Genomic DNA, 18,576 nt, shown 5'->3' with positions numbered 1-18,576 from the left:
GTCTCTGTGCCACCCACCCGGGGATCCCAGGATTTGGAGCTCCGGGGTCTACTTCATCCGCCCACAATAATTCCCATTCTCGTGGGGGTGCATTCCCACATGGTCCGTGGGTGCCAGGGACCACATGCAGTCCTGAGCCCCATGTGCACTGCTTTTTCCTGTACACACAGACCTACGGTAAAGTTTTCTGTATAAGGCACAATTTTGCAAATGGGAAGAGGACCAAGAGATGGAGATCGGAGGGAGGGAAGGGGAACAGGACATTTTATGTGTTATGGACATGCACCAGCTCCCCACAATGAATGTAGCCATTATGTACTGCAAACACGTACTAATGAAAATTTTAAATGTTTTTGTTTTTTTTGGTACTGGGGACTGAAATCAGGATCTTGTGCTCATGAGGCAGGCGGTGGCACCACTGAGCTAAATGTAAATCCCTGGTCCTAAAATGGTACCTTCTTGAAATAGTTAAAGACATCGTATGACAGTGACACATGCATACCCGTGTTTATAGCAGCGCCATTCACAACAGCTAGATCTTGGATGTGTCTTACATGCCCATCGACAGATGAATGGATAAAGAAAATGTGGTAAACACAAGGGAGGACTACTCTGCCGTAAAGAAGGGTCCATTTGAGTCATCTGTAGGAAAATGGATGCACCTGGAGACCACAATGTTAAGTAAAATAAGTCAGACACATGAGCTTACGTATCACGTTGTTTTCCTTATGTAACAAACCCAGAATACAAAGAGCAAAATAAAAGACAGATAATAGGAAGTAAGCAGATAGAGCTTTTTCAAATATGAAATGGATCAAGGGATGGAGGGAGAGGAGAGGAAGGAGAGGGAAAGGGGATGAAAGAACTGAGGCGTTGGCTGTGTGCCGTGTACCACGTCCCTACAAGGGGTGTAATCGCGTAATGCAAAAATGTACTAATAAAGAATAAAACTGGAAAAAATATAAATCAGGGGCAGTAAGAGATTAGCAACAACTAATAATAAAATAGAACAAGGGGCCGGGGATTTAGCTCAGTGGTGCCGCCGCCTGCCTCTCAAGCGCAAGTTTCCGAGTTCGATCTTCTGTACCAAAACAAAACAAGACAAACATAGAACAATTAGAACAATATACTATAGTAAAACTTATTTAAAACTTAATGAATTTTTCCTGAAAATTTGCATTAAATATTTTGAGACCACAGTTGACCTGAGGCGTACAGGGGGAGAGGACCACTGTGTATTTCCCAGGTAGCCTTCACCTAGGAAAAGTTCCTATCTTTATTGTATGACATTAAAACTTGGATTCCAGTCCTGACCTTTGCCTGTTTGAACTCTCCACATGAATGGCTAATAGCTACCTTGAACCCGGACTGGCCAAAATAGAATTTTTGATCTCCTCTCCCTTTCCACTGTCCTATTGCTGTATGAGAAATCATCCCCAGGGCCAGGGATTTAGCTCAGTGGTCCACCACCTGCCTTGCAAGTGCAAGGTCCTGAGTTCGATCCCAGGTACCAACAATAATAAAAAATTAAAAATCCCCAAATCTAGTAACTTAAAGCTATCATATTGTGGAGGACCCCCAAAGAGGAGCTGGGGACCTCAACTCACCCCACCCACAGGGCAGGTTTGCTGATTTCCACCTCAGAAATGGGCTTTTCAAGGTGCACCAGGGAGAGGCATGAGGGATCTACTAGGCAGAATTGGAAAAGTACACAGAGGGAGTCGAGCATTGGTTCCCAAGAGAGGCGGGCTGTGGTCTGGAGCTGATAGATTCCTGCGATCTTGGGCTCATCTTTCCCCACCCACAGGGCAGGTTTGCTGATTTCCACCTCAGAAATGGGCTTTTCAAGGTGCACCAGGAGAGGCATGAGGGATCTACTAGGCAGAATTGGAAAAGTACACAGAGGGAGTCGAGCGTTGGTTCCCAAGAGAGGCGGGCTGTGGTCTGGAGCTGATGGATTCCTGCGATCTTGGGCTCATCTCGAGATGGCTGATCTAGGACGTCCATCTGTCAGGCTCCCCGTCTGATGGGCTGTGGGGAACGGAAATCATTTTCACGTGTTTGAAGCTGAGACCTGCTGCCTGCTCGATAATGCCGCCACCCCAGGGTGGAGCGTGTGGGAGGAAGGGCAGTGTACAGGTGTAAAGCATGGGCACCATGTACGGGTTCATGTACCCTTAAGACCTTTAGAAATTCTTTTTTAATGAGTTTCCTGGAAGGGAAAAGGGCATTGTAAACTTGGGCAATTTTTGTGTCTTGATGCTGCAGGTTTTCTCAAAAGTACAGTATGATTTTTCTTGTTTCCTTGCTACCTATGTTTATTTTTTCTATATTGCCTCAGTATTGTTTGTTTGGTTTGGTTTCTTGAGACAGGGTCTCAATATTTCAGGCTGGCCTCAAACTCATGATGATCCTCCTGCCTCAGCCTCCTGAGTGCTGGGATTAAGGCATGTGGTACCATGTCTGGCAGTATTCTTAGTTTTGCTCATAAATCCATGACTTTGTTGTGGCTCCACAGGGCCCACTCCATGAAGCATCAGCTGGGACAGCTCAACTTGGGGCTGGAGAATCTTTTCCAAGATGGCTCATGCACACAGGGGCACAGTTTTACCGTTTTCCTGTAGACACTGAGGCTGGCCTGTGAGGTGGGGATGAGGTTCCTCTCTGTGGGAGAAGTTCAAGCCTGGCTGGGCTAGGGGCACCGCACTCCTGTCTCCTGAGCTGACTCGGAGACCTTGCTAAGGCTGAGCTGAATCTCCTAAGTGCGTAGATGCTGGGTTCAACAGGCTACACCTCCGCCCCTAGTCCATGACTCTTTCCCTTCACCCAAGAAAAATCACTCCGCCATGTCTGGCCAATAAGATCGCCAAATGTTAAATGTTCCTCTCATGCTCCGCCCCCATGGTTGTAGCTCTATAAGCCTGTGCATTTCCTGAGTAAAGGGGAAGTGTTCCAGAAAGCTACCCAGAGTCTACCTGGTGAGTCCATGCCTTGCCCTCCCAGTCCAAGCTCCCAAACCTTGTTCCATGAACGTGCTCATGGACAACAACACCTCTCCCCAGGCCACTGTGGCTTCCTCAATGCCTGGTGACTGAGTCCCAAGTGTGATGAAGCCGAAACTACTAGTGTCTCGGGTCATGGGCCCAGAAACTGGCAAAGCATTAATGCTGTCACATTCTGTCAATCCAGACATCTCAGCCCAGGTTTAAGAGGAGGCCCTTAGCCGCCAACTTTCTTTGGAAAGAACGTCAAAGAATTTGAGGACATGTTCTAAAACTGACACGTCCCAAACCTGCTTCTGCTCCATCTACCAGTTGCTCAAGCAACTAGGAATCATCTCCGACTGCCCTCTTTTCCTCGCTCCTCCATCCAGTCCTCCTCAGCAAATTCTGTTGGCTCAGACACAAACATGTCCAGAACCAACTTCTCTCACCTCCACTGCCTCCACCCCCTGCAGACCCTCACCTTCCCCAGCGCAGGTGCTGGTCTGTGGCGGCAGCCAGTTCCCAGTTCTCTATGCTTCCTAAAATCCACTCAAACAGGAGTCAGCACTTCGTTTCAAAACACAAACCAGATCACCTCACTCTTCTCTGAGTTCCATTCACAGCTTCCCAGAGTACCTAGAAATGGACCCAAACCCCTCCTTCTGGAATCAGGTGAGGTCAGAGGATTGCACAGGGCTGATGGTACTGGCCTCGCCTGGTACCACCCACCTTCTCACCGACTGCGAAGCACACGCAGGCTTGTTCCTGCCAGTATCTTGCTTGGTTTTCTATCAGAACGTTCTTCCCCTGAATTTCATGGGCTGCTTCCTTTTTGCTGTGTAATTTTCAGTCAAAATATCATTTCTGCATGGAGGCCACCTGCAGTCTAAAGTAGCTGTGCAGTCTTCTATTACATTAACCTGTTTTACTTTTCAACTTAGCACTCGCACCAGCTGGTCCTTTTGTCTTGATTTAGTTAAGTGTCTTCCTTCCAAAATTCGAGCTCTGTGAAGGCAGGGACCCTAGGCCCTAAACAGGGCCTGGCACAGAGCATGCTGGGTAACTATTGACTGAGGGAGCAGCTAACCACAGTGGCCCTGTCACTGTTCCAGCAGGGCCACAGAGACTCTAAAGGTGGCTGACAACTCTGAAAATGAAGCTTCAGGAGGACTTTAGGGGCTTAGGCTTGTGGGGAGCACAGCTCTGGGTGAGGGCTGCTCTTGCAGAAGGTGCCACAGTGACCAGGTCTGTGCAGCCTCCTTCTGGCCCTGTACCCTGTACCCTGGCCCTGTACTGCCTTTGTGTGCAATCGGCAGTGCCTTCACAGAGTCACGAACGTGCCTGGACGAGATGGGATGGCTCAGCCCTCCAGTCCCATCTACGTCAGTCCAGTCACTAATTTGAGTTATTACATCTGAGTTTTCCCCTAGCAGTTAGACGCAGTAGGCAAGTTCCAGCAATAACAAATTCCAAATGCTTGTTTCTGTGATTTATTTTTTCATGGAGACACTTAACTCTTGAAGAGAGATCCAAAAATGGGTATTTAGGACCATTCCAAATAAAGGAGGAAAGTCTAAATGGGACTTTAAAGAAAAAGGGATGTTATTAAATGAGTTTTAAAAAAATTTTAAAAAATTTTTTTTTATTTTTTTTTTTTTTTTTTTTTTTTTTTTTTTTAGTACTTTGGTGTAGAATTGATTGTGTGAATTGACACGGAAATCACAAGACACCTTGGCTGTGTGGTCAGTCCTTCCCTGAGGGAAAGGGCAGCTTGGTGATAGGAATCTTTTTCAATCCACCGTGATAAGATTTTGCCCAGGGATTTGCATGTTGGAAAACTCAATACTATTGGAAACTCCAGTTCCTGTGGGAGAAACTGTGAGGTACCCTGTGCTAACCAAAGTAAAGTGGCACGGGGAGGCCAGTACACAGCTGCTTCAGCCAGGGTCACGGCCACTTCCTCAGCCAGTCCTCGGAGCAGAGACCACTCTGCCCTTAGAGTGTGGGGGAGGAAGGCACAGAGACCAGCTGGCATCATCTGGATGGACCTCGGACCCCTTTGGTGTGGAGCCCCTGGCAGAAACAGGGCACCTGGCAGTACTGACTTGGGGTTGGTGAAATCTCCTTGTGATGGTGGCTGAATCTCAGGCCCCTTGAGGTCATGTCCAACCCAAGCTCCATGCCCAAATGCAGAGCAGTGTCTGAAGGATCAAACACCAGCTCTGTGCCTTGGCTGCAGGGTGCCACTGGCAGCTAGGAAGGCAGGCAGCAGGTGCACTCTCACATCGGCAGAAAAGCCTAGGTTTTTATTGTATTCTTTCTGTTTTCAGTATTTTTAAAAAAATGATGGCTCTTTAGAATGCAAACTTCTGGGATCCCACATACCACACAGTCTGGGGAAGGCCCGCCAGGTCCCAGTGTAGATGGGTGGCCCTGCAGGGCTCCCTGCATCCCTCCTAGCCTGTCCTGCCCAGTCAGAGCCTGTGCATGGCTGGAAGAAGCTGAAGCTTCAGACAAAGCAGCTCCTTCTGTGGCCTCCTCTCCGCCACGGAGTCCTGGAAGAGGAGCGGGAAGCCAGAAGGACAGGTGAGTCTCACCTGCGCTGTCTGAAGTCCAGTTCAGCAGCCCTCCCTGCTTCCAAATCTGCCCTCAGCAATGAGAAGCTGGCTCAGTCCACTCCATAATGGTGGGAAAGAAAAACCAAGTTCAGTTTACCAAAATAGCTGTATTATCTATAAAAATTGAACTCTAACGAGTCACCCATACTGGAGACAGCGACGTGCTGCACACTGGCATGCAGAAGGCAGACAGCTCAGTCCCACCAGGCCCACAGCAGAACATCTGCCCTGAGTGGCACGTGGGCAGAGTCATTTATTTGTAAGGCCTCAAAAACCTGGACACTTTGGAGCGTAGCAACCGAATGAAGGATCTTGGAAACATCTCTCGGGACTCCTGGGCTGTGTACTTGAAGTAGTTCTGGGGGTGGGCCAGGACATCAAACAGAGCCTTGATCAGTTTCTTATCCTAAAGAGAACAGAATTCTTGTTACCAGGCCAAAATATTTAACCATTCTGATATTTTGCCAGTGGAACTATAATGACCCAGTATTAGGCAGTAGGTTGATTGGCTAAACAACTCTGTGAAAATTGTTTCCTCTGATTTTTATCTCCTTTCCAGTTTTCATTTTTCCCAATTATCTGTAATAAGTATGCATTATTTTTCTGGGGGAGTGAACCTAGGACCTTCATACTGAGCTACTTTTTCTTTCTGAGACAGGGTTTCACTGTGTTGCTAAGTCACCCAGGCTGGGATCAACCTTGCAATCCTCCTGCCTCAGCCTCCAAGATCATTTGCATTACTTTTTAGACGAAAACTTAATATGTAAAAAAATTGTTTTCCCTTAACCAAATGAGATGCAACACAGGAATTTGGGGAATATTTATAGGGTTAGCAATACGGTAATCATTTGTTGCTAATTATGTGTCTAAAATTTGGTGGCTTACAGAATAAGGGGCCATAGGTCCTCTCCTATTTGGAATTAATGTGAAAACATATGCCACTGGCTTAGATTTATAAGCAAGCTCCCTCAGCCTTGTCTTTCTACAAATTTCCAAATGAATTTCACTTGAAAACACAAAAGACAGAAACCCCTTTTAAAAGAAAGAAATAAGACTGGAGAATGTCTGACATTGGCCCGGGGCTGGTTTGGGTCGGCAAGGTGGTGGGATGGGGCATCAGGACCTTCTCCCAGGGTGTTGGGGAGCTCTGGAATCCACCGCATCCCTCGGGCAAGGACTCACCTTCAGTATTTCCTGGTGGTTCTCAGATGCATAGAGCCTGCCATCTCGAACTATGTCTTCAATGAGTTCCTGGTAATCTTCTGTTGGAATGAAGGACATATTTTGCAGCCTTAGGGTTTAGTATTTCTAAGCTTGCTCTTCAGATTTTCATATGGTTCTGAGACATGGCTGCTCTCAGCACTGGCCATTCTGATCCTGAGGCCATCGGCGAGAAGCCTGGACACCCAACACCTCCATGCACCACTGCGTCACCTGTCTCTCTGTCCCCTTCCCTCAAATGAGCATCGGGAGATGCTTAGCCCTGCCCTTGGCACCCCAGACTTGTCTTCCCTCACCAAATCAAGGGCAATCAGGCCAATACTTCTGTGCTTTCTGATGTGATCATTTTTTTCTCCTCTGGTCTTTCCCATCAGCATGCAAACATGCCCTTGTGTCTCTGATTTTAAAAATCCCTCCCTCGACTTCATTTCTCCCGCCCAGCTTGCATCCCACTTCTCTGCTCCAAAGAACAGCCAACCAGACAGCTTTGCCAGTCCTTTCCGCCCTGCCCTGTCTCTGTCCTTGCGCTAGGCTCTGTAAGGCAGTCGGGCTTCTCCCCATCAAGGAAGCCTCCTCTCTTCTCTAAGTGGCTGGGGCTGGGGATGGAGAATTTGATTGGCCAGAGAGGAAGCGGACTCTGCAGAGTTTCTCAGGGGTGTTCTGTCCTGACACACATTATCAATGCGGTGCATGCAGTGATCTTCCACGTGCGAGCCCCGCGCCTGCACAGTCTCATAATTCAAGTCAAGCACATGCAAAGCACAGTCTTTTCCAAACTCCAGACACATTAAAAATGCCTTTCTGTAAGCATAGCGTGCCTACGAGGCTGCACAAACTATGCGATCATTGAAACTGTGTGGAAGCAGCTGTTAAAGTTTCTCTCAGAGATGGCCAGTGGAAATTAATGCTGTAATATTCATAGTGACGAATACATGTTTGATATCATTGCTATTCTATTATCCTGACGTCTTTTTCCTTATCCTTGTATTTTAGTGAACATAAAATATGAACAAGGGTGCACGTTTTTATTTTATTTACTTGTCACCTTGAATCGCTCTGCTGCAGGGTCTACCTCAGAGGCCTGGCTCCTTCCCAGGAGGGAGTTCACCTTCAGCACGTGGACTGCCGTGCCGGAGTAACTGCAAACGGACTGACGTTTGCCAGGACTCCAGATGCTTCTAGACTGCTGCCTTCCCGAGAGCTACCGTCCCCTCCTTGCTCCAATCCTTAGAGAAGCCATGAAGCACTGGAGCTGACAGCCAGGCCCTGCATCCCAAAGACCTGGGTCAAACCCAGCTGTGCCACTTTGTCATGCTCTGACCTTGGGCGAGTTGCTTAACATTTCTAAACCCGGGTGGCCCGTTGCATAAAATCAGGAAATACCTGTGTCTACCTCATGGGGTGATTGTGAGGAATATATCATTAAGAGATGCTTTAAGCTGGGTACTGGGTACAGGGGTACCTGCCAGTAATCCCAGCTTCTCAGGAGGCTGAGGCAGGAGGCTAGGCTGAGGCTAGTACAGGCAACTTTGCAAGACCCTGCGTCAAAATAAAATTAAAAAGACCTGGAGATTTGGGGTGTGGCTCAGTAGAAAAGCACTTGCCTGGCACGCACATGGCCCTCAATTCCAACCCCAGGACTGACGAAAGTGGGAAAAGCTGCTTCAGCATTCAGTAATACTTAACAATGCTCAGCACTGGTCAGCCCTGACTGCAATTTTTACTTTTCCCCAGCAGCTGGGTGGCTTATCTGCAGCAGCCTGAGCCCACCTTTAAAATGTAATTTCTGGGATTTGAAAGCAGATGTCAAACTTACTTGAAATATCTGTTTTAAAAAACAGACTCAAGTAAAGACCTGGGGAGCCAAAGTAGCAGTTTTCAACTGTGACACATGCGAGACCCTCTCAGGAACCAACCAAGCTTACATATAATGTCCCCCAAGCTACAACTGTTAATTTTTTTATTAAAAACAATCAAGACATTTTCATGCGTCACACAGGCAGAGATGAGAATAGCCGCACTGAAGCGTGTGAGCTTTGGGGACATTTACTCTGGAGCCTCGTGTCTAGAGAGGAAAGACTGCTGGGTGGCCACTTCCAGGTAGACACCTGGGCTCTTTGTCTCACTCCGCAGAGCCATGGGAAAAGCTCTGGATCTGTCCTAGGGGTCAGATATTGAATGCCCTTGTCTCGGGTATTTGGGATAAAGTTCCTAGCTTTTGTCCCATGCTTGAAATAAACTATGTGAAGTATGTTTAGGAAAGACACAGAATGCTGTCTTTCTAGACATCTAATTTTGTCACTTAGCCTACGTCATCTGCCCTCCTGAGCTTGATGCTCAAGGCCTTCACAGCCAAGACCCCCCCCCGTCCCTCTCACTGCCAGGCCACAAGCTCCCTGCCCCCTGGCCACATCAGACCCCACTAATATTGAGGACTTCGTCCCCTGGCCAAGTCACTCACTCTTCCTGAATGTTCTACCTCTCCAGTTCTGCCCTTCCCCAGGCGAAACCTACCTGCTCTTTCAAGACCCAGATCTCTTACCACGGTGTTCTGTTCCTTCCGAAAGCCCATGCATGCAGAGTAACCACTGTCCCTTCTGTGCTCACACAGTGCTTTGTCCCTGCCTTGTTAAAGCACCTATGACAATATATACATTTCTGTGTTCCTGTCTCTAACCAGGTTGTCTCCGGAATTTGACCCTAAGCCTGGTACGGTAGAGGCTCATTAAATATTTGTTGGGTACATGAGTAAATTCATGAATGAACAGATGACTCTTCCCCACTAGATGGAACATCAGGTCCTCCAGGCCAAGCCTCAGTTCATTTTCTGCTCCTGGTAAATGTTTGTCAACCAACCCTCAGAGCTAGATAAAGCCCCAGGGCTCAGAAGGGCCACCCTTTTTATGTAAGATCAAGCACATGAACTCAGGTCTTTTTCCTTTGGGCAGGAAAATTCTATATAATAAAAGCCAGAATCAAATTAGGATTTATTGAGCAATTACTATGTGCTAGGCATTGTACCACATGCTTTAAAAACCTTCACATTAAGTCTAATGATTATCCTCATTAAACTGCAACAAAATGGGGCTCTACTGGAGCTGTAGGTCAGTGGTAGCATGTGTGCTCAGCATGCCTGAGGCTTTGGAGGCAGAAAAGAAAGAGAATGAAGCTTAGAGAAGGTTAAGTAATGTACACAAAGTCACCTATGAGGTGACAGCCAGACTGTCTGACTCCAATGCCCTTGCTGTGATGCATCAAGCTATGCTCACTTTTATTTTCTAAAATGTCTTTTCATCCCTGGTGAGTGTCCCCAAATGCCTGTTTAAAATGTGGCACTCGTGCGTCAGCGATGTCCTTTCCAGTCACCCTGCCTTTCTGAGTGGGCGTGCGTGCCGGCAGTTGGCCAGCTGCTCAGAAGCGCGCTGTTCAGAGCAGAGCCCCGCGGACCGCCGGCGCCGGCGCTGCGTGGTGCTTACCGTCATACGTCACATACGGGACCTGGAACCCTCTGGCGCTGTTCCCTTCGTTGGACTTAAACTGAATCCACAGCTTCTTTGACCTGGAGGTGAAGGCGATGGGCCGTTCGTAGGTCTGGCAGGTTTCATACGTCGTCACAGAATTGGAGGAAGCTGCCAAGGGAAATTGGAGGGGCTGGGGCTCAAGAGCGGCCCCGAGCAGGCAGACAGTGAACGCTCATCTCCTCAGACACTCAGATCACAGTGCGGGTGACCCAGGCAGCTCTGCGGGCCCCACCCAGCGTCCTGTGAGTGTCAGGTCCTGGATTCAGCTGGTGCTTGCGGCCCCGCCCCACACGGGTGACCCAGGGCGTCAGATCCACAGCAGAGGTCAGAGAGCGGGTCCCCATTTCCAGAGCTGAGTTACTGTTTTCTGCTAATAATCACTCCCACTTACTCCGTGTTTCCTAAGACCCCAGCTTTTTAACGACTTTATCTCATTTAATCATCTGAAAACCACAGCAAGTTGGTATAAAATGCTTACCTCTTATACAGGGAGATTAAGGCCTGGCCAGGGCCACACAAATATTCTGTGGTGAGGTCAGGATTCAAACCCTCACCTGACTCTGGACATTTCAACCACTCCTAAGGGTGGCAAACATTTATTTAGTGGCTCCATTTGCCATGTGCTTTACAAATCTGAACCTGTTTTGTCCTCCTAATAACCCTGTGAGATAACAACTGTCACTTGTCCCACTTTCCCAGCCGAGGGGACTGCACAGCAGGAGGCTCGCACACTCCACTCAAGATGGCAGAAGTGGCCAGCACCACCACTGAGCGGTGTGGGCCGCGTGGCCACATCAGGATAGAAGGAGGGGCCCCTCCTGGCTGGACCACGCCTTTGGCCTTGGTCAGCTGCCAAACCTGCAGTCCCTCCCCAGAGGGAGGCGATGTCTACAGCGGGCACTGTAGGAGCCTTGCTGCTCACTGTGTTCCCTGGGGAGGGGGCCCAACAAGCCAAGGGCACAGACGGAAAGACGGGCCTGCAGGTCCCCTATCTCCAGGGCTCAGCAAGAGGCTTCAATGTGCTTTTGGTCTAAACTTTATTTTTTGGCAACTCTATAAGCTCATGTTGCATCTCTGCTTTAATATGTGGCGACAGCCTAAGCCTACTTCCTCACATTGGAAGCTCAGGAGCAGGTTGGCAGGCTTCTGAGCTGGCCTGGGAAGGGGGAAAAGCAGAGGAGAGACGCACAAGTTTTCCGCATCACCAGGTAGTCTCCACAGTCGTCTTCTATGGGCAGGAAGATCTCAGGGACCACAATCAAGATGCGGCGCTTAGGGGGTGGGTTGATGGTCCATGTGCACTCCGTGTTGGCTGGGTAGTTGCCTGGGTAGTTTGGGGATTCGATATATCCTGTGAAATCACCCAGTTCCCCTCCACATCTTCTGCCTGGAAGAGGAAATGCCATGTGTCATGAAGGTGCAGCACTGTCACCGCTCTGTCATGGCACTGCTGGCTTGGCTGGCTGAGAACCTCAGCTCCTTACCACCACTGAGAAGTGGAGGTGGAGATGACCCTCCCCGTGGAACGAGGCTCTCCTGTATTGGACCGGGCCTCTTTGGGAGCCAAAAGACATGAACTCCCCATAAGGGGTCCACCCCCGAGTTCCTGAGGCACCATTTTCTCATGAACCTGAGACACTAAGGTCAGGTGTTAATAAGCAAAAGAACAAATTTAGTTTTCAATATTTTGTTTACAGGTCCAAGTGTCAAGGGAACCCAGGACAGAACTTCTAAGTCCATCGAAGGTGGAAGAACAGAGCTCACTGCTGCATAGAGTACTCGACCAAAAACTTTGCTGAAGATAAAACAAACATCTTTTTTGCTGTTTTCTCTCTCAGGTTAAAAACCATATTTTCTTTTAAGTGGAGATGAGATTTCCAATTAGATGCCACTTCTGTGTACAATGGATATTTACCTCTAGCACCAAAGGTGTGGGCACACACATGCACACACACGCACGCACACACACCCCACATCAGCCCTGTCTTTGTTCACCAAATCCTCACTTATCCAACACATATCACCCACAGCCCTTGGAGTTTGGAAACAGTCATTTTCCCTCAGGCTTATTGTCTAAAACTGCTAGGTACACCTGTGCAAGAGATGCTGATGGGATTATTTTTTCTTCTCTAATAATAAGTGGGGGTTATCATTACTAGTAGAAGCTATAAACAGGAAAACATGATGGGGAGGGGATAGCCTCAGAGTGCAAAGAAATAAACTGCCCTCGAGCCTGCAGGGCCATCAGAGGAACAGCCATGTGGTGGTCCCTAAGAGCTACCAAGGGCCAGGGAGTGAGAAGACAAAATAGTCATCTGGTTATGCGGAAGAATTTCCTAACGCTGTGGATCTCCCCAAGGTATAACGACCAGCAGATTAGGAGCTCATGAAAGGTAGTAAGTCTCTCATCATACCGTGTATTTGGGAGAACTGGCTTTTTAATTTTTTTAGTAGACAGAGTCTTGCTATGTAGTTCGGGCTGGCCTTGAACTCACTAGGTAGCCTAGGCTGGTCTCGAAATCACGGTGATCCTCCTTGCCTCAGACTCCTGAGTTCTGGGATTACAGGCCTGTGCTATCGTGCCCAGCTGTACGGATGGCTGTGTACAAGGATGTTGTTAATGGGTATGGAGAGAAAACTTGATAACTTTCCAATCATAAAATTTAAATGATTCACCGCATTCTTCAATTCCAGGTTCCTCCAGTCTGAGGAGGCTTCTTTGCTTCCTGGGAGTTCTGTCTTAAAAATAATTAACTGAGGTTTACTTTTGTCCTTAACTGGAGAATTTTATATAACGGTTAAGGGAGAGGGCCCACACAGCTAAAGTCCTTAAATGAGTTGCTCTCCCATTGCTAGAAAACACAAGTTGAACTGCTTAGTATGGTATAAAGGCCACTCAGGCCTTCCCTCCTGTACTCCCCTCTCCTGTGCGCAGGCCCAGCCTTCTCTTCCCGGACGCCTTTCTCTTTCCTGAGTCTGAGCTTCCCTCAAGCTGCTCTCTTGGCAGGAAGCTCTTCCCACCCTGCCCGACCCTCTCCAATAACCTTCCAAGCCCTGCAGAGGCCTTTCCTCACAGTCTATGGCTCCTTCCTCTGCCGCCGCCGGCCTGGCTCGCTGACTGACTCAGCAGGTCCTCACACAATGGGTGCTGATCAAGGCTGAACTGGAACTGTGTCCCAGCAAGGACCTTAAGGCAGGTACAGGTGTGAGTGAGCCCGGGGAGAGACCCAGGATGTCCAACGGCCAGTAGGACCTGGGATGGAGCTTGGTGGAAGAGGACTGTTTTGTATGTCTGAGGCCCTGGGTTTGATCCCCAGCACCACATACAAAGAAAGGTGAGGAGACCCAGCGCCACGGGCACAGCTGTGGGTGGGGCTAACAGCACCCTCCTCGCCCTGATGGAACCTGGCCCCAGGCTGCCTCTACCCCCCACCCCCTCTTAATGAGGACTGTGAAAAGCCTTAGAGTGGCACCTACTTTTACACTGGGTTATGTTTGTGGAACCATCAAAGTCAGTCGTAGTATTTCCCGGGCAGGAAACACAGTTGTTTTTTCCAAATTCAGGCTGGTATGTCCCCGCTGGGCAGCGGATACACCGATGAGTGGTGGTGTTGTAGAAATGTCCAGGAGAACACTGAACTGTGGGGCAAGGGAGAACACAGGAAAGGAAAAGAAGAAGAGGAGAAAGAAAAAGAAGACTGTATTTGTATCATAACAAAAACATAACTCAAAGTTTGTGAAATAAATTGTGACGCACAAATGGAGTGGTGTTTTCCTACCAATCTGTGGCCAATCAACACTTAATTCCCAAAACTAGCCAGCGTGGGTGGACTCACAGCACTGAGAAACTACACAGGAACAAGATGCATGTGTGGTTTTCATTTATGGTTTGTGCAGTAGAGCACCAGGGACCACAGCTAAAGTCCTCAGGAGCTCAGTCGTGAGCACTGGGGGCTGCAGATTGAGGCTGGGCTTGGACTTGTGCTCCCTGGGGAGAAGCGCCAGGAATGAGCTCCTGGAGAAGGGATAGGACCCACGGGGGTGGTCTGGGGGGCTCTAGGCCAGGACAGAGCTGGAGTAGGACAGTAGGAAGAGAGCCTAGGAAGCCTGTGTGCAAAATCTACTTCTCTCTTCTCCATCCAGCCCTGGTCAACCCTGGCGGCAGGGACCAAAGTGGCACTCTTGTGTAGGGACTTGAACCCCTAACTCTGGGGGCACCATTCAGGGAACCTCTGGGCTGGGTTTGTTGGATTCCACCATAACCTCATAGTGTTCAAAAAGGAAACTCGGTTCTAACAAAAGGCAAGCTGCAATGTGCTCACCTCTGGTTTCACAATCCTGGAAGGAAGTAGCTCCCAGATGTCTGGTGGGAAGGCCCCCTCCACAAGGGAAGCAGGAAGTACGGCCCGCTTCCGGCTGGAATGTGCCCAGGGCGCAGAGCTGGCAAGGTGCAAAGCCATCCGCAGAATATTCACCAGGTTGGCACAGACCTGGGGGGACCAACGGCCCTAGGTGAGTAAGGCTCCAAGCAGACCATTTCCCACCTCTCTGCAGATGAGACCAGACTTCCGCCAGGCCTGTTACCCCATGTTCCCCTCAGCTCCCCGGGGGGAAGAAGCACACGGCTGGCCCAGCCCTGCCGCTGACCCCGAGTAAAGCAGGTGAGTGGGTGGGGTCTACACAGCGCTGCCCAGCACAGTGCCAAGATGGAAAATGAGGAGTTAAGCACCAGCTGCTTCCACAGTATAGGAAAGGCTGGGCGAAGCTCAGGTTTAGACCTCCTCACTTCCCAGGGAGTGCCCTGTAATGCAGGAGCCCCTAGAGACAGACCCCTCTAATCTGGATAAATCTGGCGGTTAGACCCCTTCACTCAGCTGATTACATCCTAGGGACATGAAGAGTGACCTGAGGATCACCCCTGTTCTAACAGTTATACTTACTAAGGTACGTACCTTTGTACAGAAGTATGTCCTGGCCCTTATTGATAGAGGATGACATTTCCTTTAAATGCTGATTTCCTCCCCCCGCCCCGGGTTAGGACTAAAGCACAGCCAATAGCAGGCTTCCTAAAAGCACACATCCCCTTAGGAAGTTGCTTGTCATTGGCTAATGCTATAAAAATCTTTTGTCTCTTCTGTTTCTAACCATCTCTCCTCTGTTAGTTTTAATGGTCCTCTATTTACCCTAAGTTGTAAAAATAATGCTATTTAAAGAACGTACATCCAAAGGGGGAGCCTGGACATGGGTTCTGACTTCCAGTCCTCTTCTTGGCTGTATAACCTTGAAAAAGTCACTTTAGCCTCACAAAGTTGTAGGGATATAGTACCTAATAAATAATTCCTGTTGTACCCTTAGCAAGACACCTGACAAAGGTCTTTAATAAGTATTATTCTATTTATTAAACTATTTATTGTTTTATTTATCACTATTATTATTATTACTAAATTCTGTTGCTATATGTTGAGGTCACATAGAAAGAGTCTCCTCTTTGTCAACCTCGTGGTTCTAGAATTTCACAGCAGTCCAAAGATATGGTAAGAGTTACCCACTCAGCAGGAGTGTCTGAGTTTTTAGGCCAGCAATGGCCCTGCAGTTTCACTGGAGTCTATTCGGTGGGGACTAAAGCTGGGGCCAGGAGTCACCACAAGGAGAGACACAGGGCAGCGTGGGGACCCACGTAGCTGTGTCCACCAATTAGAAATCGCCACTCAGATCACAGCCTCCATTTGAGCCCACACAATGTCCATACAGCCAGCCCTTCTCCCATTTAACAAAAGGAAAACACTGAAGAAAATGAATAGGAAAGAAGCCCACAGAACCTCACTGAGCTTAGCTTCAAAGTTAAAATTTTATGAGATGATTAAAACCCTTCACAGATGAGGTCCCATTTTAACAAAAATAACCAGATGGATACATTTGTTTTCAATCAAAAAGCTATACATTCGAGACCCAAACTGAAAAACAAAATCAGTCTTACATTCTCCACATGTGGATACTTTGCAGCTGTCCCTACAGACTAGGCAATCACGAAAGTCTCAAGTACAGATGTTTAGAGTGAATGAAGTGTACAACTGCAACATTACACTTTTCTGCCTATGTGTCCTATCTTGTGTTCATTCACTTGCTCTTGTTAGCATCGGCCCAGCATGTCTGGCACTGGAGAACCAAAGATGAACCCATCGTGGCACCTACTGGTAGGAAGCCTAAGATCCAGGGTAGATCAACCAGAGTCCCTGGGATGTCACTGTGCCTTAGCCTAAATAATGACAGCGAAGCCTTACCTCCACATAGAGACACATTCCAAGTGTCTGAGGTCTTCAGGGTCCCAAGATTTTCTGGTCTTGGGCATGGATCACAAGCGACTTGTCCTTCCTCATTCTGGAAGGTTCCATTTGGACATAAAATGCAGCGTTCTTGTGCTCCATCATAATATGTCCCAGCCTTGCAACTAACTAGCCAAAAGGAGGAACAGTCTGGTCAGTGCAAGGACACAGGCTATGGAAGGACAACTTGAGTGCTGGAGTGAAGGTAAATAAACGATCCTGACCCCACGTCCCCATGCAGACCCCCAGGTTCTCATGCCTCTGTCCTAGGCATTTATAGGCCTCTCTCCTCTTTTACCATGAGTTTCTTGAGGTTGGCGATCATAGGGGCCTTAATTATTTTTGAGGCAGAAGCATTTGATAGTTGAAGTGATATTTTTTTAAATTATGGACCTTCCTATTTCACGGGGCTATCAGAAGAGAATAATGGCAAAACTTTACTCGCTGAACATAGGTCTAGTGCTAGTTATTGATTCTGGCTGGTGGCAACCTGATGGTCTTGAAGGATGAAGAAGAGATACCACGGTAGAAAAGTGGAGAAATCATTGATTCAGGGACAACATGTGGGAGCAGAGGGAAGAAAGGAAAGTTGAGGATAGGTTGCAGAAATTCTCAGTGTCAGACATTTGGATTTTTTTTTTCTTTTGAGACAGGGTCTCACTATGTAGTTGAGACTGACCTGGAACTCACTATGTAGCCCAGGCGGGTCTCGAACTCACAGCAATCCTCCTGCCTCAGCCTCCCGAGTGCTGAGATTATAGGCGTGCGCCACCACACCTGGTTTAGGCATTTGGATTTGATTCTACAGGGAAAGGAACGTGATCAACAGCTCCAAAGAGGTAAACTATTGTAAATGTCTCCCAAAGGAAGGGCTGGGGATTTAGCTCAGGGGTGCTGCACCTGCCTCACAAGTGCAAGGTCCTGCATACATTCCCCAGTACCAAAAAAAAAAAAAAAAAAAAAAAAAAAAAAAAAAAAACACCCCAATATACAAATTCTTAATCTGTGCTTATGATTGTATTTGTGATTATATTTAAATATGGATTTAAAACTCATTTTAGGTTATGAATGTGAAATAAATGTGACAAACTTAGCTCCCTAGTAATAATATTCAAACATCATTGTCATGGTCATCAAAATAGCCTAATAGCTAACATTTGTTAAGTATTTACAAAAAATAACTAGACACTGTTCTGATACCTTTACATACATTATCTCGTTTATTCCCCAACGCAGCCCCAAAGAGTAAAGTGCTATTATTAGCTCCACTTTAGAGAGATAGAGACTTATGTAGGGTAAATGAGGTCCAGAATTACTTTGTGAAATACACCTATGGTAAGATCAAGAGCTTGGAGTTTAAAGGGAGAAAAAAGTTATTTACCAAATGCTCAGGCTGAAGCACAATTTGAGAATTTGTCAAGGGTTCTCTAAGGGATCAGAAGAGTTTGAAAGGAACAAACACATTCTCTTTTATGACAAAGTTGCCAAGAAATAGGAATGATATTGCCTGATAAAGTTAACTATTATAGCTCTCATATGTCTATAAAGGAGGGTCACCTCTTTTCATCTATTTTACAAGTGAAATTTTCATATGTAATCTTAGGGTCAAGCATGGCAAAGTTGCCTTCTGCCAGTAATAAAAAGGTCATTTGCTATTTACACCATAATCTTTTTTTAAATGAGGCTTTTGAGCCGGGCGTGGTGGTGCACACCTGTAATCCCAGTACTCAGTAGGCTGAGGCAGGAGGATCACTGTGAGTTCCAGGTTAGTCTCAACTACATAGTGAGACCCTGTCTCAAAAAACCAAAAACAAAAACAAACAAAAAACAGGGCCTGGGGATTTAGCTCAGCGGTTCGGTGGCCTGCCTTGCAAGCGCAAGGACCCTAGTTCAATCCCCGGTACCAAAA

At 47.7% G+C, this 18,576-nt stretch overlaps 1 protein-coding gene and 1 long non-coding RNA gene across 4 annotated transcripts in view; one reads left to right on the top strand and one right to left on the bottom strand.

The window, feature by feature from the left end:
• Positions 1-4,646: 4,646 nt before the first annotated feature.
• The window catches only part of Scube2 (signal peptide, CUB domain and EGF like domain containing 2), an 89,526-nt gene continuing 75,596 nt past the window's right edge, over positions 4,647-18,576 (bottom strand). For all 3 annotated transcript variants that reach the window (XM_033764150.1, XM_033764151.1, XM_010615305.3), the window contains 7 exons: positions 16,626-16,796; positions 14,667-14,834; positions 13,822-13,983; positions 11,534-11,731; positions 10,300-10,452; positions 6,785-6,864; positions 4,647-6,008 (listed from right to left, as the gene is read on the bottom strand). In XM_033764150.1, the coding sequence (XP_033620041.1) occupies positions 5,856-6,008; positions 6,785-6,864; positions 10,300-10,452; positions 11,534-11,731; positions 13,822-13,983; positions 14,667-14,834; positions 16,626-16,796 (1,085 nt within the window). In that variant the 3' untranslated portion in view covers positions 4,647-5,855. The remainder of the gene's footprint in view (positions 6,009-6,784; positions 6,865-10,299; positions 10,453-11,533; positions 11,732-13,821; positions 13,984-14,666; positions 14,835-16,625; positions 16,797-18,576) is intronic.
• On the top strand, positions 10,309-13,536 carry LOC104856112. Its single transcript, XR_778570.2, has 3 exons — positions 10,309-10,388; positions 12,042-12,182; positions 13,280-13,536. It is a non-coding gene; the product is annotated as an uncharacterized LOC104856112 (long non-coding RNA).

The sequence above is a fragment of the Fukomys damarensis genome, unplaced genomic scaffold, assembly GCF_012274545.1.
Source record: "Fukomys damarensis isolate Sample0158 unplaced genomic scaffold, DMR_v1.0_HiC HiC_scaffold_16, whole genome shotgun sequence".
NCBI lineage: Eukaryota > Metazoa > Chordata > Mammalia > Rodentia > Bathyergidae > Fukomys > Fukomys damarensis.
This window is presented reverse-complemented; position numbering and strand designations above follow the sequence as displayed.